At 41.2% G+C, this 23,013-nt stretch overlaps 1 protein-coding gene across 1 annotated transcript in view; it reads left to right on the top strand.

Annotated features, from left to right (window-relative positions):
* Positions 1-2,490: 2,490 nt before the first annotated feature.
* LOC137327925 (uncharacterized) overlaps positions 2,491-23,013 on the top strand; it is a 42,020-nt gene continuing 21,497 nt past the window's right edge. Inside the window, exons 1-7 of the mRNA XM_067993864.1 lie at positions 2,491-2,612; positions 6,493-6,858; positions 10,066-10,386; positions 13,535-13,651; positions 17,667-18,098; positions 19,966-20,346; positions 22,465-22,776. Coding sequence (XP_067849965.1) covers positions 2,555-2,612; positions 6,493-6,858; positions 10,066-10,386; positions 13,535-13,651; positions 17,667-18,098; positions 19,966-20,346; positions 22,465-22,776 — 1,987 coding nt within the window. The 5' untranslated portion in view covers positions 2,491-2,554. The remainder of the gene's footprint in view (positions 2,613-6,492; positions 6,859-10,065; positions 10,387-13,534; positions 13,652-17,666; positions 18,099-19,965; positions 20,347-22,464; positions 22,777-23,013) is intronic.

The following is a 23,013-nucleotide window of genomic DNA, read 5'->3' as shown; positions in this document are numbered from 1 at the left end:
TAGGCTGCCCCAGTATGGCGGACTAAAGGGAAAGTGCCACAGGCACTTTAACCATTTAAAAAGAACCATTTAAAAAGAAAGAACTGCATTCATAAAGTGGCTTTCACATCCTCAGGACATACTAAAACACTTGTGAGCCAACAAATTACTTTTGAAGTATAATCACTGTTGTTGTGAAAGTAATCAAGCCAATTTGTATAGCAATATCCCACAAACAGCAATGAGATAAATGACTAGTTATACTGTTTTGGTGGTATTAGCTAAGGGATAAATGTTGGCCAAGACACCTGATGAATTTCCTTGGTCTCTAAGTAGTGCCATGGGATCTTTTACCAAGTATTTTTTGAATGGTGAAAAGCTAGGAACAGTGGCGGTCCAAAGAGATTTAGAGGTCCTTGTACACAGATCACTAAAATGCAGTGGTCAGATACAAAAAATAATCAAAAAGGCTAAAGTATTGCTAGTCTTTATATCTACAGGGCTAGAATATAATGGGGAGGAGGTTTTGCTACAGCTATACAAAACCCTGGTTAGTCCACAGCTGGAGCACTGTGTACAGTTCTGGGTACTACACCTTAGAAAGGATATATAGGGCTTAGAAGGAGTGCAGCACAGATTCACCAGTGTTACCAGGGCTTCAAGGGTTAAATTATAAGGAGCGATTACATAAACTAGGATTGTATTCCTGGAATATAGGTTATGGGGTGATTTGATTGAGGTTTTTAAGATTTTGAAAGGAATTGATAGGGTAAAGAAAAACTTTTTCCACCGGTGGGGGGAGTCTAGGACAAGGAGACATAACCTTCAAATCAGAGCCAGGCCATTCGGGACAAAAGTAAGGAAACACTTCTTCACGCAAAGGGTGGCAGAAGTGTGGAACTCTCTCCCACAAAAAGCAGTAGATGCTAGTTCATTTAATAATTTTAAATCTGAGACCAATTGATCTTTTTTGTTAGCCAAGGGTATTAAGGGATATGGAATCATGGCGGGTAAATCAAGTTAGGATACAGATCAGCCATGAATGGCAGAACAGGTTCAAGGGACTAAATGGCATACTGCTGTTCCTATGTTTACATCCACACGGGCAGACAGGGCCTGAGTTTAACACATCATCCAAAAAGCGGCACCTCTGACGATGCCACACTCCTTCAGCACAGTACTGAAGCGGCAACCAAGATGATGGGCTTCAGCCCTTCCGACTCAAAGGGCCCCTGACTCAAGCCTGCCCCTTGAGCAAGCTGATGCTTTGCCTTGCCGTCAGCTGGTGGAAGCTTTCATTTGCTCTTACAGTAACAGCACCAACTCCTTTACGTTAACAGAGGTAACCCTTGCTCTGTCGAGGATAAATCACCTTCCACTTTTGTAAACAATTTTACAACACCAAGTTATAGTCCAGCAATTTTATTTTAAATTCACAAGCTTTCGGAGATTTTCTCCTTCCTCAGGCAAATGTTTGACTTTCACTTTGTAAGATGGATGAACAGTACCGTACTGATATGAATTGAGGTACAGAGGATCTCATAGGATGGCAGAACAGGCTGAATGGCCTACTTCCTATGTTAGCTCCTGTTTCTCTTTCCACAGACACTGCCTGACTTGCTGAGTATTTCCATCATTTTCCCGCCTTTACTGCCTATGTTATTTGGTTGAGGTGTTGTGATTATTTGTAATGCGTTTAAATTCAGTTGTTTCATCCTTATAAAAAATTTTAGTGAGCTGCACCCTCCCTTATGGAAACACGCTTGATGTGTTGCACAGCCTAGCTGGGGTTTAACCTGTTTTAGGTGGTGTTGGTCGAAGGCTACACATCGACCAGGAGGCCTGCCCAGCGGGATGCTGACCCGCTCCCGTTGGTAACCCGCCGAGTGATGGCACCAGCGGACAGAGCGATCACCACCGCCGCCACCTGGAATCAGGGGGTGCGCGCACGCACGCACGGCCGCCAGGAATCAGTGGGTGCGCGCACGCACCGCCGCCAGGAATCAGTGGGTGCGCGCACGCACGCACGCACCGCCGCCAGGAATCAGTGGGTGCGCGCACGCACGCACCGCCGCCAGGAATCAGTGGGTGCGCGCACGCACCCTGTTTGTTTTTTTATTGAATGTGTATTCGGAGGTTCTGCAGGTAACACCTCTCTGTCTGAACACGGTGATTGCCTTGGCAACGGGCAGTTGCAGAGGCAGTCTGTAAACACCATTTATTATTGTTCAATATGTATAAATGCGTAGGCTTCAAGGAGATCTTGAAACATTTGCCTGAGGAAGGAGAAAATCTCCGAAAGCTTGTGAATTTAAAATAAAATTGCTGGACTATAACTTGGTGTTGTAAAATTGTTTACAATTGTCAACCCCAGTCCATCACCGGCATCTCCACATCATGGAATCAATGGGTGCGCGCACGCACGCACGCACCGCCTCCTCCTGCCCGCTGGCGGCGAAAGTGAAACGAGGACGGAGGGGAGGCGGTTGTTGTTGGTGCGGCTTCCTGATCACAGCGGGGAGAAAACCTGGGGCCACAGTGGAGGAGGAGGAGGGGGGGAAAGAGGCCGTGGGCCATGGGTTGGATCGGGAACTCGCTGGTGGTCGCGCTGTTGGCCGTGGTGCCGTTTTCAGGTAAAGTGCGAGATGGCCGGAGGGGTTGGGGCGGGGCGGGGCGGGGCGGCCTTTGGGCTACTTCGAGCCTGGGCTCAAGGGTTGAGGGTGGGGTTTGTACTTCGGCTGTTTGTGGATTCCCCCCGGAGGTCAAGATAAAATTGGAGCAGAGCCAACCGGTCTGTAACTGATGTTCCTTTTGGGGTTGGGTTACAAACCATAAATTAATGCATTTTTAAAAAAAATCGACATTAATTATTTGAGTAGTTCTCTTTTATTTGGTCATTAAAATCGCATTCTAGATGAAGTTGTGTGCATTTAAAGAATATACACTCGGTCCAAATAGCCATTCTTGGTGTGTTAACCCAAACAGTGATTGTCCAACTGGCTACTTAACTGTGGTGGATACTGTTCAGAAGTAGGAGCCATGTCTGGTTTTTCCCCCTTCCTCCTTCCCTGAGTGGGAAAGGGGAGGAGAGGTTCGAGGCTAATTGTGGTTGTTCCAAGCTAACGCAGCACAGACTGCTTTAATATAGGGCTGTAAATCTGGAAGGGAACCAAGTTAATGAAGTCTCTTAATATCTTGCCTCCATAGCCTCTTCCTTTTAATTTTCTCATTCTTCATTTTTCCCTCCTCCACACTACATGGACTCTCTGGCAAGGCTCTCTCAATGTTTGTACTGCTTGTGAAAGTCCTCTGTTTCAACAGGGAATGCTGATACAGTTCCACTTCCAATCATATGAAATTTTCACCAAGCACAGGTCTGTTGCTATGTACTTTTAGGAACAGAAGTAGGCCGTTCAGCCCCTCGAGCCTGTTCCACCATTCAGTTAGATCATGGTTGATCTGTACCTTAACTCCATCTACCCACTTTGGTTCAGTAACCCTTAATACTCTTGCCTAACAAAAATCTATCGATCTCCGTTTTGAAATTTTCAACTGACGTAGCCTCAACAGCCTAGCGAGTTCCAGATTTCCACAACTCTCTGTGTGAATAAATGCTTTCTGATATCACCTTTTGAATGGCCTAGATCTAATTGTAAGATTATGCCCTCTTGTTCTGGATTTCTGCACCAGAAAAATAGTTTCTCGGTATCTACCCTATTGAATCTCTTTATCATTTTAAACACCTTGATTAGATCACCCCATAATTTTCTAAACTCAAGGGAATACAAATCAAGTTTATGCAACCTATCCTCATAACTTAACCCTTTGCCTTGGTATCATTTTGGTAGTCTTTGCTAAGCCTCCTCCAAGGCCAATATCTTTCCTGAGGTTCAGTGCTCAAAACTGAACATAATACTCCAGATGAGGTCTGACCTCATGTCCCAGGAATCTGAAACCCTTCCTTCTAAAGCATCCTTTCAGTCACACGTTGACAATCCGAATCTTTCTCTCTCTCTAGTCCAGTGGTTGGCACTGGGAGTAATCCAGGGATTATGACTGGATCTTGTGTTCCTTGATCTAGAATTTAGCTCCTTGAAATGTGATGGCTCTCAACTTTGGCAGAAGAGGGCATGTATTCTGAACTTTGGCAGTCCCTGCGTTGCGCATCCTGGAGAAATGCAGCACGGGCCCCTGTGGCTTAATAGCAAGGGTAGGTATGTGGTCTGAGACCACAGTGGAGGAGAAGCTTGGGGTTTGATAGAATTTGAAGTGGAATAGGGGGGATAAGTTCACTGGTTCCTGGGGTCTGTCAGCAGTGATGGGAGAGAGTCTGACGGCACTGGGGCGAGAGAGCCATCATTGGTAAATTTCTAAGAGATCAATTCATTCAATGCTTTGATTCAATTTCCAATTTATATTCAAATCGTTTCCAAAAACACATAAATGGAAATAAACACAATTTGATTTTCTCCCACTGAGAAAAATAAACATTGATAATTCAAACATAAAGATACAACGATTGTGTAATCACTGTTTGAAGTGGAGTTTATTCTCTCACAAACAGCCTCTTGTTTAAAAAAAAGTCTTTGTGAAAAACATTAAATATAAAGTATTTGAATAAAGCTTTTGAAATATGACCTGTAGCTTTTCTTCAAATAATTTTGAAGAGCAACCAAACAAGATACTGTTAGAAACTGAAGAGAAGCATTGGCCCCGATATTTACAGGACGGCGGGGGGGTTGCGGGTGAGGTCGAAAACGGCCGAAGAACCCGGCTAGGCCGGGGATGTAGCAATCCTGCCGATCTTAACGGCAGGACCTCATTAACGTTTTGTAGGTCCGGCCAAATGGACAGCCTGGCTGGCGGGTGAGAGGGAACTCCAGCGGCAGGCGGCTACAGCTGGGGACCCTTGGGGACAGTCCCCGGCAGTCAGGAGGGGGGAGAGGCCTGGGATCGGGAGGGGTGGGGGAAGGTCAGCAATCGCCGCTGGGAGGAGGTCGGCAATCAGGGGTGTAGGGGGTGTGGAAGGTTGTCGATCGGGACTAGGGGAGGCCGAAGGTTTCCTTTAGGGACCTGGACTGAGCACTCCTGCTCCGCCTGGCCCACGAGGAGTGCTGAACCTTACCTTGGGGAGCGGGCAGCTCCTGCCTCTGTTTCACTGCCGAGTTCCCCCCAGCCGCTGGGAAACCTATGCAGGAGCAGTAATTTTCAAATCGGGCTCCCGGTTGCTGTGTGGATGCCCGATTTAAATATGTTAATTAAGCGTCCCACCTCTCCACTGGGGAAGCCCTGATACCTGCCGCCATGGGGGTTAATATCGAGGCCATTGTGTCAGTTGGGCGGAAAAAGTGCTACTGATGAATCTGTCTTAAGCAAAGAGAATCATAGCTTTGAGAAAGAATGTCAAAGCCAAGTCCAGGCTTTTGGGAGAGGCTGAGGCCTTCAAGTAAAAACATTTATGAAGCTACTAAATGACAACTTGATGGTTAAGTTTAATCCTATTGTGAAATACGTAATTTTTTTTTAACTGAAATTTGACTTATTCAGTCATTGGAATCTGGTGTCCGTGACAATGATGTTTGCCCTCATGGGATATTGAAAATTTTGGATGTGGAATTGCAAGCAAATCATCATCCTTTGTATGATGTGTAGCAGATGTCTCTCGGATCTGTTGGAGGCAATATTTGTCCATTGGCATAACAAATAAAGCACAAGCAACAAAGAAGCAAATATGTTGCACTGTTGGACCAAATAAGTGTGGAAGAAATATTGTATCCAATAGCGCTCTGGTTTGTATCAAAGATATTGGTAGAAGCAAACTGGAATGGAGCAGTTGATGAGATGCCGACTCAAATAGGTTACATAGAATTACATGGAATCTACAACACACTAACAGGCCATTCGGTCTAGCTGGTATTTATTCTCCGCCCATGCTCTTCTCATGCTCTTAATTACATCTTCCCATCCTGCCTCTGTGATGAATTTTGTTTTTTGGATTTATTGTTGATGCTGGACTTATTTAGCTTGGTTCTTTGGGGATCTTTGTAATACCCCATTCATATTTTAAAATTGATTCTATTCACATTTCAAGTCAGAACTCAGTACTGGTAACAGCTGAGATACAGTTGTATGTACAATTGTTTTCAAATTGCAACCGCAGTTAGAAATAGCTGTGCATCTGAATTTCCTTGCATGTTGCAGTCACAATTTAAAATTTCTTGCCGCAGGCCTCCCTGTATAGGCCAACAATGTTAAAAGTGCATTTCTGGCTTATACATGTGGCTTAAGACCTCAGCATTTTCAAAGACTGGCGACTGATATGAACCACCAGGAGTTTGCATTTGCTGTAATCCTATGATAGTGTCTATTATAGGGCCGGCTGTCAGTCTTCTTCGTAACGAAAATTCATGTTTATTTTAACAACATTAATCATTATTTTCTAAAACTTTATGTTCTATTTTTTGTTAGGAAACTGATTTATATATTGATAAATTTTGACCTTTATTATTGCAGTGGAAAGTGGCCTAATTGTGTCGATGAATTCGAGAACTGTGGAAGCCATTGTAAATAACGATATTGTTCTGGAATGCCGAGTGTCTGGTTACACGACTAAAGAAATTGACCTTCAACATGTGGGAGTTCAGTGGTTCGTCCAAGAATTAGGTTCTCCAGATTCTAGCAGACGAGAGGTGTATCAATTCAACGGTGGAAAACGTACACCATACAGAAAAGGAGCCACAATTTATGATGATGAGTTGAAGAATGGAATTGCTTCCCTTTTTCTTCCAAGTGTTCAATTTACTGAAGAAGGAGATTACACCTGTGTTGTTTTTATAATCTCAGACAATGCAAGTGGAAAATCGTCAATGACTGTTTCTGGTAAGAATCACTAAGAATGATTTCTTCCTTTGTTCGTACAATCTGCTGAATTGCTACTACAATAAATTTAAAGCAAATCAGGCAAAGATATTCAGTGAAACTATATGTATGCAACTATAAGCAGTTTAGTGGTATTACTGTACTTTTACATTTTTTAAAAAGTAAATTGATTTAAGTATGGTTGGAGTTGGATAATTTTTTATAGGTATTTGAGGAGCCGACATTGAAACATTAAGTTGACATAATTGCATGTATTGGTATAGTACTACAGGATAGCTCGTATGCATCCTGAGCGGCTACCTACCCCCACCTCCCCCTCCGTTTCTCCCCACCCCCCCCCCGCCCAAACTTGGCATAATCACCCTGATCCTGAAGTATGTAGCACTATATACTATAGTCAGCCGATTTGCTGAATTCCTTCAAGCGAGAGCTGGACCTTTTTCTGGCTGGGGTAGAGATCACCTCATACAAAAGGTAGGTACAGCATAAAATTATCAGGGCCAGGGTGATCTAATGGACTAGTTTCGATCACCTAAAGATGGGGGGGGGGGTCGGAAGGGAATTTCCCAGATTTTTTCCTGCCAAATTTGACTTGGACGTTTATCTGGTTTTTCGTCTCTCAGGAGATCACATGGTTTTGGGTGGGATGGGGAGTTTATATATTGTGATGCACAAGTTATCACAATTGTATGGGACAGACTGGATTGACCAGAGGGTCTTTTCCTGTCTGTCATTGTTCATATTTTGACATGCACAATTCTATCAACAAGTTACCATATCAAACTTGGTGAGTTCCTTTCGTTAAATTTACTTGGTTAATTTATTAGTATACCAGCAGATTACCCATGATATTGAGTTGGAGGTTATACTGCTGCAGAGGATTTTGAAAGAAGATTGTGAGAGTTGAGCTCAGATAGTGAAGTCATTGTGTTTTCATTGATTCCTGGGAAATAAAGTGCTTTTCTTACTGCATGTAAAAAAAAATAAATGTTGCTCTTGCATACCACAGTTACATGTAAATAAATAAGCCTGTGCACGTGTCATGGAAGGAGGCACTTGCACTTCCACCATGAAACTGGGCATTTGGCCTCCTCCAAGTTATGTTTCTTTTTTTTTTAGGGACATTACTTTCTCACACTCTTATTTTGGTGTCTCTTATTCTTGACTTTTTTCACCATTACTTCTGTTTAAGTCTTTCCTCCCCTCTGTCTACTGGCTTTTGCATGACATTATGTTTGTCTCACCCAGGTTTCTTTACTGATGCTTCATGTCCATCTATGCCATTCTTAAATCCTAAGGTATGCAGGAAGATGAAAGCTGTCATATAGCAGGGTAGGAAGAGGCTGGTACAAAGGTGGGCGGTTGAAACAGAAGGTGGGATTGATGGTCAGGAGGGGCAGGAAGGGTCTGCAGTTGATGGGTAGCATTGGGTCGAATGTGGGAAGGAAGGGGCAGAGGGTATGAATGCTTCAGAGGGTGTGTGAACAGGACAGGACTGAAATTGAGAATAGTTGTGAAGGATAGGTTTGGAGTGTTAGGTTATGGCCTGGACCTAGAAAGACTTTGGAGCTAGCTGGCCTCTGACATCACTCATGGAAAGAGAGCTGTTGCCTGTGACTATCGGTGAGAGCACTTGAAGTGGAGTCTGAAAACTGAGGATTGAAGGGAGATATCTGGGACATTGGAATAGGGTGGGAGGAAGGAGCGTTCATGGGCTGGGTCTTGTTGAGGAAGTTAGGGTGGGAAGTGTGGGATAAGGCAGAAGGGTCTGAGTATACAACTTAGGACTCAGCCTAGTGTGGTGACAAACCCACTGTTTCATTTGCTAGCAAAATTTGTATTGGTGTCATAATTTGACATACTGGTTGTAACTAAATCTTGTTGAATGCTTTGCAAATGTAAATAGCAAGAATAATTCCTTTTCAAAAATTAGCAATGCAAATGATTTGAGAATGAAGACTTTAGTAGTTGATCTTGTATGGTTCTCAGGGTAAAAAAGAACAAATGATTTGGAGTATTTTGCCAGATTTGACCTAAGCTTGTTTCATAAATGCAGGTCATTGCAGTATTTTAAACAGTAGTTGGTGTAAAATAGCTCCAATACTTGCCTTCCTGTACTGAAGATGAAATATCATATTATCTCAATGTTATGCAGGGTGATACCAGTACACATTGAAGTTGGTCACAACCCTGCTTTAGAACAGCTAATTAGAGGCAATGTAGGAGCAGACATTTTATGTAGAGCCTCTCCTATAACACTATTGCAAATGTCAGCCTTGGCTCAGTGGTAGCACACTTGCCTCTGAGTCAGAAGGTTGCGGATTCAAGCCCCACTCCAGAGAATTGAGAAGATAACCTAGATTGATACTTCAGTGCAGTACTCCACAGTCAGAGGTGCTGACTTTTGGATGAGATGTTAAACCCCATCTGCCCTCTCAGGTGGATGTGAAAGATCCCACAGCAATACTTAAAGAAGAGCAAGGGAATTCTCCTGGTGTCCTGGCCCACATTTATCCCCCAATGATCACCACTATGAACAGATTATCTGATCACTTATCTCGTTGAGGTTTGTGGGACTTTACTGTGCACAATTTGGCTGCCATGTTTGCCTACATTGCAACAGTGAGCACACTTCAAAAAGTACTTCATTGGCTGTAAAGTGCTTTGGAATGTTCTGATGTGATGAAAAGCACAATATAAATGCAAGTTACTGTTTATTTTCTTTTACTTCACTCTAATTGTGCAATAAATGAATGGCGTTGCTCACAATCCATTCTTTGGTTTCATAATGTCACACGAAAGTGGACTTCACACAAAATGTCTGCTGGTACAGTGTGTCTAACCAGTAAGTCTCATGCAAATAAAGCTGGTTAACAGGGACTGTTGGAAAGAAAATGGTAAACGGTATTGTTCCTTATTATATTTAGGAAAACAGTGAAATTAAGTGGTTTTCCTTTTATTTTCCTTTGCATTAAGCTAGGAAATGGCAGCATCATGTCTGTTTTCTGAGGGTAGAGACAACTGATTATACTAAGTTCTGCTAATATAGTCCATTCCTCTATACTTAGCATACTTTTCTCCTCAGTTGTGAGAAAAGGATATTTTCAGCTCCAGACATTTCAATGTGTGCAGTCATAACTTGCCCTAAAAGGGTGAAAAAAACTAGTAATATTAAATGTTTAATATCTGTTGTATTGATCTTCACAGCTAAACCTCAGGTGACCTTATCATCAACCTCTATCACAATTGAGAATGGTACAGAGAAGGCAGTGAGGTGTGACAGTGTTGGCTTTTATCCTATCCTAATTGAGATGAGTTGGATACAGAAAACAAACGATGAGGAACAAATCATTTTAAAACATATCTGCACGGGATCCCCAGTTAAAAATGAAGATGGAACCTACAGCATTTCTAGCCGTATGAGGTTACGCCCAACACTCAAAGACAGCGGTAATGTTTATATATGCCACGTGAAACATAGATCGCTTATTAATGATTTAAAATTGGAGACCCAACTGACTGTCAAAGGTAAGTTTTTTTTTGTGTTTGATGCACGTTTATTTGAAGTCTGGTTTGTGTTGGAAAATGCAGATTTTTCTTCTCAGCACTCTGCAACCCTCTAGCCTTAATATTGACTTTAATAACTTCAGCTCCCACTTTCTCCTTGGCAGGAGTTACTGGTGATGTGGGATGGGTATGCTGGTGTTTCCAGGGGGCAGTGAACGTTCTACTGGTGGGGCAGCCTGCGTTCTTGGTGTCAACCTGCTTTTATTCTTTTCCTAGGTTCCTGAACTGCTGGATTCTACTCTGCTTTGCCAATTTTTTGTGCTTTAGTTTATACCTGCCTAACCTCCCACAGCCTCAGCTATTCATATGTTCTCTGTGTAATGTAAATGCCTTTAATTTTTTTGATTCCTCTCATTATGCTTCCTATTTTCTCATTCCCTGCCCTTCCATTTGTTCTGTTCCTTTTTAAATGCTGTTCATTTGTTATATTCTCTTTGTTCCTTTAACGTTTTAATCCATTACTGAATTTGCCTGTTGCATCATTCCACTCAGTATTCCTCTCTGGATTTGTCAGTTTTAAACAATTGATATTTTCCCCTTCCCCTCTAATTGTATTAATATCCCTGTCTGCCTCTTACTTTTCTGTTTTGAGGAAGGTTCAGCACCTGAAACATTAACTTGTCTGTTCTCTCCACAGTCTGTTCTCCACGGAAAAGTGATCCACCCGTGGCTAACTAAAGAAGTTATGGATAGTATTAGATTAAAAGAAGAGGCCTACAATGTTGCCAAGAAGAGTAGTAAGCCTGAGGATTGGGAGAGTTTTAGAAACCAGCAAAGGACGACCAAAAAATTGATAAAAAGAGAGAACATGGAACATGAAAATAAACTAGCATGAAATATAAAAACGGATTGTAAGAGCTTCTACAAGTATGTAAAAAGAGTGTAGCAAAAGTAAACATTGGTCCCTTAGAGGCTGAAACAGGAGAAATTATAATGGGGAATCAGGAAATGGCAGATGCGTTAAATAAATATTTTGTATCTGTCTTCACAGTAGAAGACACAAAAAACATACCAGAAATAGTGGGGAACCAAGGGTCTGATGAGAGTGAGGAACAATCAATATAGAGAAAAAGTACTTGAGAAACTAATGGGACTAAAAGCTGATAAATCCCTTGGACCTGATGGGCTACATCCTAGGATTCTAAAAGAGGTGGCTGCAGAGATACTGGATGCATTGGTTATGATCTACCAAAATTTCCTAGATTCTAGAATGGTCCCAGCAGATTGGAAGGTAGCAAATGTTGACCCCGCTATTCAAGAAAGGAGGGAGACACAAAACAGGGAACTACAGGCCAGTTAGCCTGACGTCAGTCATCGGGAAAATGCTGGAATCCATTATTAAGGAAGTTCTAACAGGGCACTTAGAACATCGTAATATGATAGGCAAAGTCAACATGGTTTTATGAAATGGAAATCGTGTTTCACAAATCTACTGGAGTTTTTTGAGGATGTAACTAGCAGGGTAGATAAAGGGGAACCAGTGGATCTAGTATATTTGGATTTTCAAAAGGCATTCGATAAGGTGACACACAAAAGGTTATAAGGGCTCATGGGGTTGTGGGTAATATATTAGCGTGGATAGAGGATTGGTTAACGGACAGGAAACGAGTATGGATAAACGGGTCATTTTCAGGTTGGCAGGCTGTAACTACTGGGGTGCTGCAAGGATCGTTGCTTGGGCCTCAGCTATTTACAATCCACATTAATGACTTTGATGAAGGGACCGGGTGTAATGTATCCAAGTTTGCTGATGATACAAAGCTAGGTGGGAAAGTAAGCTGTGAGGAGGACAGAGTCTGCAAAGGGATATAGAAAAGTTAAATGAGTGGACAAAAAGTTGGCAGATGGAGTATAATGTGGGGAAATGTGAGATTATTCACTTTGGTAGGAAGAATAGAAAAACAGAATATTTTTTAAATGGGAAACTTAAATGTTGGTGTTCAGAGAGACTTGGGTGTCCTTGTAAAGAAACATAAAAAGTTAGCATGCACGTACAGCAGGCAATTAGGAAAGCAAATGGAATGTTGGCCTTTATTTCAAGGGAGCTGGAGTACAAAAGTAAGGAAGTATTACTACAATTGTACAGGGCTTTGGTGAGACCTCACCTGGACTACTGTGTACAGTTTTGGTCTCCTTATCTAAGGAAGGATATACTTGTCTTAGAGGTGGTACAGCGAAGGTTCACTAGATTAATTCCTAGGATAAGATGGTTGTCCTATGAGGCGAGGTTGAGTAGAATGTGCCTATACACTCGAGTTTAGAAGAATGAGAGGTGATCTCATTGAAACATAAGATTACAAGGGGGCTTGACAGGGTAAATGCTGAAAGGTTGTTTCCCCTGGCTGGAGAGTCTAGAACTAGGGGGCATAGTCGCAGGATAAGGGGTCGGCCATTTAAGGCTGAGATGAGGAATTTCTTCACTCAGAGGATTGCGAATCTTTGGAATTCTCTACCCCAGAGGGCTGTGGATGCTGTGTCATTGAATATATTCAAGGCTGAGATAGACAGATTTCTAGACTCTAGGGGAATCAAGGAATATGGGATCGGGCAGGAAAGTGGAATTGAGGTCGAAGATCAGTCATGATGTGATTGAATGGCGGAGCAGACTCGGGGGGCCATGTGACCTACTGCTCCTGTTTCTTATGTTCTTATGCTGCTTGATCGCAATGTTTGCAGCATTTTCTGTTTTTGTTTCAGATTTCTAGCATCTGGATGGTTTTTTACTTTTTGTTTTTTAATTGATGTGACTTGCTTCTGATGCGCAGTGCAGTGTGCCATGAATTAAGAAAGCTACATTTTCATTTCACAAATGTAAACCATTGAGAAGAGTAAAAAAAAATCTGCAAATTCTGGAACTCAAGTAAAATCAAAAAGCGCTGAAAAGATGCAACAGGTCGATCGACAGATGAGGGAGATTTGTTAATGTTAATCAGAACTCTGAAGAAGCTTCAAACTGAAATGTTAACCTTTCTCTTTCAACTTGCTGTGCATTTGTAGTATTTTCTGTTTTGCTTTAAGATAAATCATTGTCTTAGAATAAGTCCTAATTTGCAGATGTTGCTCTATTTTGCCATTTACTGTTAAAATGAACGTTGTGTTTTATCTACAGAACCAAAAGTTGTTACACCAGTCGGAATAATAGTTGGGAGCGTATTTGTTAGTGTATTGATGTGTATAGTGATCCTGGGCATTGGATTTTTCACATACCTGAAGTATCTCAGAAAAGGTAAAATATCCTTTTATACACTTCAGAAATATAAGAAGCATATAATATGATTATTCAAAACTGTCTTGCTTGAGCTCGTTCTGTGTCTCACTCATTTAATCAGTACATTTCCCAATGTGAATCTGAACTATCAGATAATTCTTGATCTGCACTGAGTTAGCTGATCTCTGTCAGAGTTTTTGTTTAAAGTGCTTTTCTTGGGTCTTGGCAGCTACAGATTTGGTCAGCGGTCAATCCAAAAATGTGGGCCCCACATGCAGCAAGCAGCTTCTTCCCATGAGTGATGTCACTGCAGCTTATAGGCAGGGAGACCCAATACAGTGTTCAAATGTCTGTTCACATAAGAAACCAGGTTTAAAAAAAAGGCTTATTTTTATAAACATAATTTGCAATAGTCATTGGAGAGTACTGTGAACAGAGTAATAACCCAGACTTTTCTTCCCCTTTAAGTTACCAAACTCCACATTAAAAAAACAGTATTTTAAATTCTGTATTTGACTGAATATTACCTTCAACAGCTCAGTTTAAAGCTACAATATCCATAAAGAGAGAAATCAAAATATTGCTATGATAGCATGCACCTCTATCCTCTTGCTTCAGTGTTTGTCAAAATGAAATAGCAACAACTCTGAACTGAGGAGCAGGGAATATAGAAATCAAGAGCAAGGAAAGCAGCTAGAAAACTGCCCCCTTCTCTCTGTTCCCCCTCTCAACCCCCCTAGAGCACTCGTGCTCTCACCCCATTGTGCGCTGTCACCCCTATGCTCGCTCTCAGCTTAATATGTTATCTGAAGTTTGTAAACACAAAACGTTGCACTACTAACACACTTGTAGCTGATCACCTTTTCACTCTCAGTCTCTAAAACAAAAAATCAATATAATGTTTTACTTAGTGTTGAAATTTATCCCATTGTTTTTCACAATCATTTTTTAAAAAGGCTACTGGGCAAAAAGTGCTAGAAGCTGATGGAAAATATTCCATTGGTACAGCTGACTTACTGATACATCCTGGGAAATTAGGTGTACTGCACATGGTCAGACTGCAGAAATCGCATTCTTCTGAGCAAACGTATGAACAACAACAACTTGCAGTTATGTAGTGTCTTTGACATCATAAAACATCCCAAGGCGCTTCAACTCCAAGCTTAGGCTTTGGGAGATGCTGAGGTCTTCAAGTAAAAACTAATGAAGGCATTAAAAGACACGAGAATTTAATCACGTTAATGTGAAATATCTAATTAAAAAAATATATTTTGTTTAAACTTTTATTTTGACATTAGAAATATTAGTTACTGAAGGAAATAATGTTAGATGAAAAATAAATTCACAAAGCATTTTGAATGATTTGTGGGAACCTGGTTGCCACATTGCACAGAGTGACTAGTTAACAGGCAAAACCCATACAAATACATAAAGGGCAAAAGAGTAACTAGGGAGAGAGTAGGGCCTCTTAAGGATCAACAAGGTCATCTATGTGTGGAACCACAAGAGATGGGTGAGATCCTGAATGAATATTTCACATCGGTATTTACGGTTGAGAAAGGCATGGATGTTAGGGAACTTGGGGAAATAAATAGTGATGTCTTGAGGAGTGTACATATTACAGAGAGGGAGGTGCTAGAAGTCTTAACGCGCATCAAGGTAGATAAATCTCCTGGACCTGATGAAATGTATCCCAGGACGTTATGGGAGGTTAGGGAGGAAATTGCGGGTCCCCTAGCAGAGATATTTGAATCATCCACCGCTACAGGTGAGGTGCCTGAAGATTGGAGGGTAGCAAATGTTGTGCCTTTGTTTAAGAAGGGCGGCAGGGAAAAGCCTGGGAACTACAGACCGGTGAGCCTGACATCTGTAGTGGGTAAGTTGTTAGAGGGTATTCTGAGGGACAGGATCTACAGGCATTTGGAGAGGCAGGGACTGATTAGGAACAGTCAGCATGGTTTTGTGAGAGGAAAATCATGTCTCACGAATTTGATTGAGTTTTTTGAAGGGGTAACCAAGAAGATAGATGAGGGCTGTGCAGTAGATGTGGTCTACATGGACTTCAGCAAAGCCTTTGACAAGGTACCGCATGGTAGGTTGTTACACAAGGTTAAATCTCACGGGATCCAAGGTGAGGTAGCCAATTGGATACAAAATTGGCTTGACGACAGAAGACAGAGGGTGGTTGTAGAGGGTTGTTTTTCAAACTGGATGCCTGTGTCCAGCGGTGTGCCTCAGGGATCGGTGCTGGGTCCGCTGTTATTTGTTATTTATATTAATGATTTGGATGAGAATTTAGGAGGCATGGTTAGTAAGTTTGCAGATGACACCAAGATTGGTGGCATTGTGGACAGTGAAGAAGGTTATCTAGGATTGCAACGGGATAGTCTTGATAAATTGGGCCAGTGGGCCGATGAATGGCAGATGGAGTTTAATTTAGATAAATGTGAGGTGATGCATTTTGGTAGATCGAATCGGGCCAGGACCTACTCCGTTAATGGTAGGGTGTTGGGGAGAGTTATAGAACAAAGAGATCTAGGAGTACAGGTTCATAGCTCCTTGAATGTGGAGTCACAGGTGGATAGGGTGGTGAAGAAAGCATTCAGCATGCTTGGTTTCATTGGTCAGAACATTGAATACAGGAGTTGGGATGTCTTGTTGAAGTTGTACAAGACATTAGTAAGGCTACACTTGGAATACGGTGTACAGTTCTGGTCACCCTATTATAGAAAGGATATTATTCAACTAGAAAGAGTGCAGAAAAGATTTACTAGGATGCTACTGGGACTTGATGGTTTGACTTATAGAGAGAGGTTAGATAGACTGGGACTTTTTTCCCTGGAGAGTAGGAGGTTAAGGGGTGATCTTATAGAAGTCTATAAAATAATGAGGGGCATAGATAAGGTAGATAGTCAAAATCTTTTCCCAAAGGTAGGGGAGTCTATAACGAGGGGACATAGATTTAAGGTGAGAGGGGAGAGATACAAAAGGGTCCAGAGGGGCAATTTTTTCACTCAAAGGGTGGTGAGTGTCTGGAACGAGCTGCCAGAGGCAGTAGTAGAGGCGGGTACAATTTTGTCTTTTAAAAAGCATTTGGACAGTTACATGGGTAAGATGGGTATAGAGGGATATGAGCCAAGTGCAGGCAATTGGGACTAGCTTAGTGGTATAAACTGGGCGACATGGACATGTTGGGCCGAAGGGCCTGTTTCCATGTTGTAACTTCTATGATTCTATAAATGTGGACATAGCAATTTCTAAAAAGTGTGACAAAAGCATGATAACAGGAAGTTAAGTGGTGCAGATGTAAGATTTTTATTAAGGTACTAATGTATATTAGATCTCCCATGACGGTGAATGCTCTGATCTCTTGATCTTTGACTCTGTTGTGCTGATCTGTCTCTATCCGCTGCAGTATGTCTGTTTTTCTCTCCGCCAATGTGTCTCTATTTTGTCATCTCCCCCCCCCCTTTGGCGGTTTGTGTCACACTATTACTGTGGTGTTTGCCTGCCTGATCTCTATGTCCACTTATCTTTCTCCCCAGATCTCTGTGTGTCTGCTTTGTTTCTCTGTGTCTAGCTTTTTCTTGGATGATCTTTATCACCATGTTTCTGGAGTGCTGGCTTCCATCATGCATTGCTGATCTCTGCTGTTATGTTTCTTTACTGATTTCTCTCCTTGTACTGTGGTGTTTTTCTCTCTCTGCCTTAGCTTCTCTCTGTGTCTCTGTCTATTTGTGTCTGTCTACCTCCCATGCTTATATTTTAACTTGAGATACTAATGATTACTTATTTCAATAAGAAATAGCTTATTAAATTTCTTATTTATTTCAATAAGCAACAGCTTATTTAATGTTGTCTTTAGTGATATATTAAACCTGCTGTTGTATTGTCAAGTAGATATTTTTATTCCAGTAATGGTTATGTGTGGTCGTAGACTGGGTGCATGCTGATATTCTTGAAGTGACAGGAAGACCTTATTGCAAAGAATGGATAAAGATCAAAGTGTTTTTAATATAAAAAAATGTTTTAGTTCCTCCAAAAGTTTCTGCTATCAACAAACCTGTACGGATTGTACATTTGCAAGAAGCTCTTCTGAATTGTCAGATTTCGGGGTATAGGCCTGAGAACATTTCTGTTCGCTGGTTACTACAAAGAAAAGGGGAAAAGAAACGAAATGAGATTTACCAGTGGACTCCTGCACCTAGGAACTTCCAGGAACCTTCAGATGTCCAGCAGACACTTATTTCAAAAAATGGACTTCAATTTGATGAGCAAGATGGATCCTTCAAATTTGAGCTGCCAGTTGTCGAACACAACAATGATGGTAGCTCCAGTGTGAAGTGCAAAGTTATGCTATGGCCTGATATTTATAAAGATGATGAAGCTATCCTCCAGGTTGAAGTCCGTCATAGCAATCTTAGAAAGCATATTGTCAGGAGCCTCGTACTGAAAATTGAAGGAAGTAAGTGTAAATTACAATTGATACCAATTGAACTTAACTGAAACATTTCTGTTTTTCTAAAGAGATGTATCTGTATATTTATTTTGACATGGATGAAACTACCTTGTTATAGAATAGTTTCCAGGAAATTATGGGTAAAATGATCGACCAGTCCACAAACTGGAAAACTTGTCACTGACACATTAAGCCGCAAATTGCTCTGGCCACTTACATATTTTAGCCAACTCATTTTGGAAATTCTGAGCTGCCTCCTCTTATTCCACTGTCCTCCTAGTATTTAATTTTAACCATGCATTGAGAGCAGTTGTGCGACAGGTGCAGTAGGATCACGAAATTCGGAGAGCAGGTTCTATATTGTTACTAGTCTATAATTCAGTAATCTTGTGCATTTAGTTCGCTGAAGTACTTATGCACATTTTGTGTCTTCGTGTCATTTAAGCCCAAGATTATGAATATTTAAATAAACATCGAACACAATTCTGTAACTTTTGTGCCAGGTTTGCTCTTTCCTTTGTGTATTGATGAGAATGAAAGCAAGGGAAGTTCCACGTGAAGGAGCTTTTAAAGTGCCATAGGCTTTACATTTTTGGTTGCAACGTTTACAAGACCTTTTTGGTATTTTTCCATATCATTGAAATTTTTAATTATGCAATTTTTAAGAGCCAATTTTTATTTACTCAAGGGAATTTTGTTTCTAAAATGCCTCATGACGGGGAGATCAATAGGGACCAGATCATATCCGTGGACCTTGGCACACCATCTTGCAAATGACCAGGAACAACTGCTTAATATAGGTTAGCAGGGAATCAGCTGTAGAACTTGCCATCTGCCAAAAAGACATTTGCAGATTTCTTGCAACATATAGATGGCAGTGCTAGTGGTAGGCAAGGTCACCACTGCATCAACTGTTATACCTTCAGCTCATTCCTGCCTAGCACTGCAACATCCCCTAATGTGCTGTCTACACATATCAAACAATTGTATTGGTCAGCACTTTCATCTCCTTTCATACTGGATAGCATGACACAGCTGATGGCTGCCATGGGCCCAAACTGAAGACCATCCTAAGTGACAGTAAGTGGCCATGTTTGTGTTGCAATGGTTTATTGAAAGACGCCCTTAGAAGTGTCTGGCAAGGCTTTCAGTTGTGTACTGCAGCTTGACTGCATGCTTTGCACAGGTGTAGATTTGCATGAGATACAGTGAAAGAAATGTAAGGTTGAGAGAGGGCTTGGCATGGATGAACAGGCAACACTTTTTGGCATAGAATCTTGGGCTGTTTACCAGGTATATGGTACTGTCAGGAAGTCTTACATTGCCAGATTAAGTGTACCCTCTTTTCCCACATTTGTTCCTGTGTCCTGCAGATTCATACTTGCTTGTCATTTCTTCTCCTTCCCCCCCCCCCCCCCCCCCACCCCACCACACAACATTTGTAAAGGCTGAAAACTTTTTTTAAAAACATTTTTGAGCCTTTAGACAACTCCAAGAATTTTTTTTTCTCATTTGACCATTTCTTTGAAGTGGCTATTTCCTTTTAAATTTGAGCCTAAAAGACTTGATATTTTGCAGGGTCTCTTGTAGTTACATTTCCTGTATAAGCCTGAAGTAGTGCAGGCCACGTTTTTAAATTAGATTCCTGGCTGTCTTGTAACATCTGGCAAGGCCAGCTAACCATTCTGCCAGCACACAGATCGGACCTTATGCAGCAGGGGTAGCAGCTTTTTTTTGCCAGGATTGTTGAATTGCCCTTTATACTTGATGCAGCAGTAGATAATGTAAACTCTGAGATGCTTTTGTTTTAAAGTAGTCTGAGAATTTTTTAAAACATTAAATATTATGTATTTTCCCGTTTTTTAAAAAAAAGTTGAACCAAAGATGACGGACATTGTAATACCTCCTCGTATTATTCATGAAGAAGTGCTTGCTGTGACCTGTCCAATTAATGGATTTAAACCGAGACCGCTGGCTATCACTTGGTACAGAAAACAGAAGAACAAGCTGGAGGAAGAAATTGTGAAATTTGAGCCAGGAAAACCAGAGTTCATTGCTGGGACAGAAACAGAGCAACCCAAATATTCCCACAGTATAACTGAGCTGAAATATGAAGACAACACATACAGCGTCACCAGTGTTCTTGTTTTTATACCAACCATTAGTGAAGACCATGGCACTAAGTATATTTGTGAAGTAGTGCATCCAGCCACAAGGTCAAAAATTACAAAAGATATTGTTTTAAATATAAAAGGTACTGTCAGCATTTCTCTGATCATTTTATTTAAAATGTTTTTCTACAATTTTAGCTGCAATATTTAAGTTCTCTCGTCAAATACAGAATGAATAATTATAGTTCATTTGTAAAGAGGTTAAAAGAAAATTAATTTGGACGGTTGGTAAGCAGTAAGAACAATCAGTTAACATTGCTTGTGTTGCAATCCCAGGACGTGTTGTCACTTAGGATGTGATAAGAATTATAGGATCTTGGGTAAGGTGTTAGGAGAACAATGTGGAATAGTGGAACATTCAACTTGGAGGTGAGAAAGGCATTTGCTATATTTGTGAAGTCCTTCTCATGAGTTATCTTCTTACAGTGAAAATAATCAGGTGAAGAAGGGAAAATTGTAGCTGAGAGTTTTTGGTTATATTAATTTTAATGGATTCCTTTTTATATTGAATTTCAGTTTATTGAACATCTCCGTCAAAAGTTTTGGCCTAGCCTCTGTTCTAACATCAAATTATGCTGAATTTCACTTTGATATCTCAGAATACTTTTGTGGCTCCCCTCAGCTGCACTCACTTGCTCTTGACCTGTTCCCACTCTCCTGGTCTCCCGCTCCCCTGGTTGTTGCAGAAAAAGAATAGCTTGCACTTGTACGGACTCTTTAATGTAGAAAAACATCTTAAGGTGATTCACAGAGGCGTAATCAGAATAATATGGACTCTGGGCCAAAGAAGCAGATACTAGGAGGATTGACCAAAAGCTTGGTTTTAAGGAGGAGGAGGTGGCAGGGAGGTGGCGGGGTTTCGGGAGGGAATGGACAAGAGGTCAGAGTTAGAAGAACAGAGAATTCAGGTTGGGGAGTTGTAGGGTGGGAGGAAGTTACAGATGGAGGGAGGGTAAAGGCCAAGAAGGGATTTAAATATGAAAATTTTAAATTGAAAGCTTTGGGGGACTGGGAGCCGATGTAGCTTAGTGATGGGTGAGATGGGCTTGTTGTAGGACAGGGCACAGGCAGTAGAGTTTTGGATGAGCTGAAGTTTACCAAGTGTGGAGAATGGGAGGCTGGCCAATAAATCATTGCAATAGTCGAGTCTGGAAGTAACACAGGCACAGATGAGGGTTTCAGCAGCAGATGGGCTGAGGTGGGGAGGAGTCGGATGATACAGAACTGGAAGGAAGCAGTCTGTTTGAAGGAAAATATATGGGATCAGAAGCTCATCTTAGTGTCAAATAGGATGCTGAAGTTGTGAACAGTCTGGTTCAGTCTGAAACAATTGCTAGGGAGTCAATGACAAGTGTATGAAGTTTGTGGCAGGGACTGAAGACAATGGCTTTGGTCTTCCCAACACTTAACTGGAGGAAATTGTGGCTCATCCAAGACTGGATATAAAACTAGACTGTCCATAAAGCAGGCCCAGTAGTCCTCTACATAACTTTTCAGAGGGATCTGCTGCTTTCTTCTGACTCTGTCAGTGCACCTAATTGCATGAGACCAGGATTCAGAATAGTCAGGGTTACTTCTATCCGTTCCACTGGGTTTGTTAGTTTGAAATTGGCAGGCACAGTGGCGTAGAAAATGCTTTATCTCAGTACCAAGAACAGAACTCTTGATGTATCAAAGCTTGGATAACTGGAAGTTTTTTGTTCTCTGCTCTAAAATATATTGAAACTTAACCATATGTGGTTTCATTATGATGCAGACTATTCCAGAAACAAACTGTTTGCTTAATAGAGCGTTGGCACATTACACTTACTGTTAGATTCTGTGGATCTCAGTGCAGAATACAGTTTCTGTGGGTGAACTTAGATTATCACTTCTAGAGTGGGCACATTCAGAAGTGATCAGGAAGGGGCAGGTAATGGGCCTATCCAGGGATAGAACAGAGTAGCTTTTCATTTTTACTTTTGGTCGTTGGATTTTGTGGAGGGGTGGCAATACAGATGTATAATTAAAATCAAACATTTGACCGTAGTTTGTAACGTTGTACATGTTGAGCTGAATGTCAGTTTCAGTTTATGCTGTTAACTGTTTCTTTTTAATGATTCAATCTAAAATCAGTAATAAAAAAATCCCAGCAGTTTGTATCACCAATGTTTGTTGTTTTCAAAATTCTACAATTTGTGTTTTTTTTCTTTTTTGCTCAGCTATCCCAAAATGTGATGATATAAAACTGACACCAGAAGCCCCAATTGCAGATGAACATGCATTTGCGTCGTGTAGAATATATTCCTTCTTTCCAAAAGATATTGAAGTTATTTGGAAAAAGAATAACATCATATTGGAGGAAACGAATGTTGATGCTGAAGTAGTCATTGGAAAGGATGACCTTTTTTACTTTACAAGTCGTTTGAAATTTATTCCTGTTAGGGAAGATTTTGGGAAGATATTAACTTGTGAATTCCAGCACGAAAGTATCACTGAGTCCAGAAAAACTGACCGTGCACTCATTCCAGTGGGTAAGTAAGATATTTTACATTTATTAACATATTATTTTTTATTTTAAAAGATTCTAATGTTCATTGTAGAACACAGCTGTGCATAAGTAGTTGGTTTTGTTAACTTTTGAAAAACTGGGTTGTAAGAATGGATGACATTCTGGGTTTATGCACTGCCTTTTAATCACTGAGTTTGAGGTTCAAATCCAGCCAGACTGATGGCATAAAGATCTCCTTTCCCTGTTGGCTGTGGTCTGG

This window comes from Heptranchias perlo, chromosome 12 (genome assembly GCF_035084215.1).
Source record: "Heptranchias perlo isolate sHepPer1 chromosome 12, sHepPer1.hap1, whole genome shotgun sequence".
In the NCBI taxonomy this organism is placed as follows: Eukaryota; Metazoa; Chordata; class Chondrichthyes; order Hexanchiformes; family Hexanchidae; genus Heptranchias; species Heptranchias perlo.
This window is presented reverse-complemented; position numbering and strand designations above follow the sequence as displayed.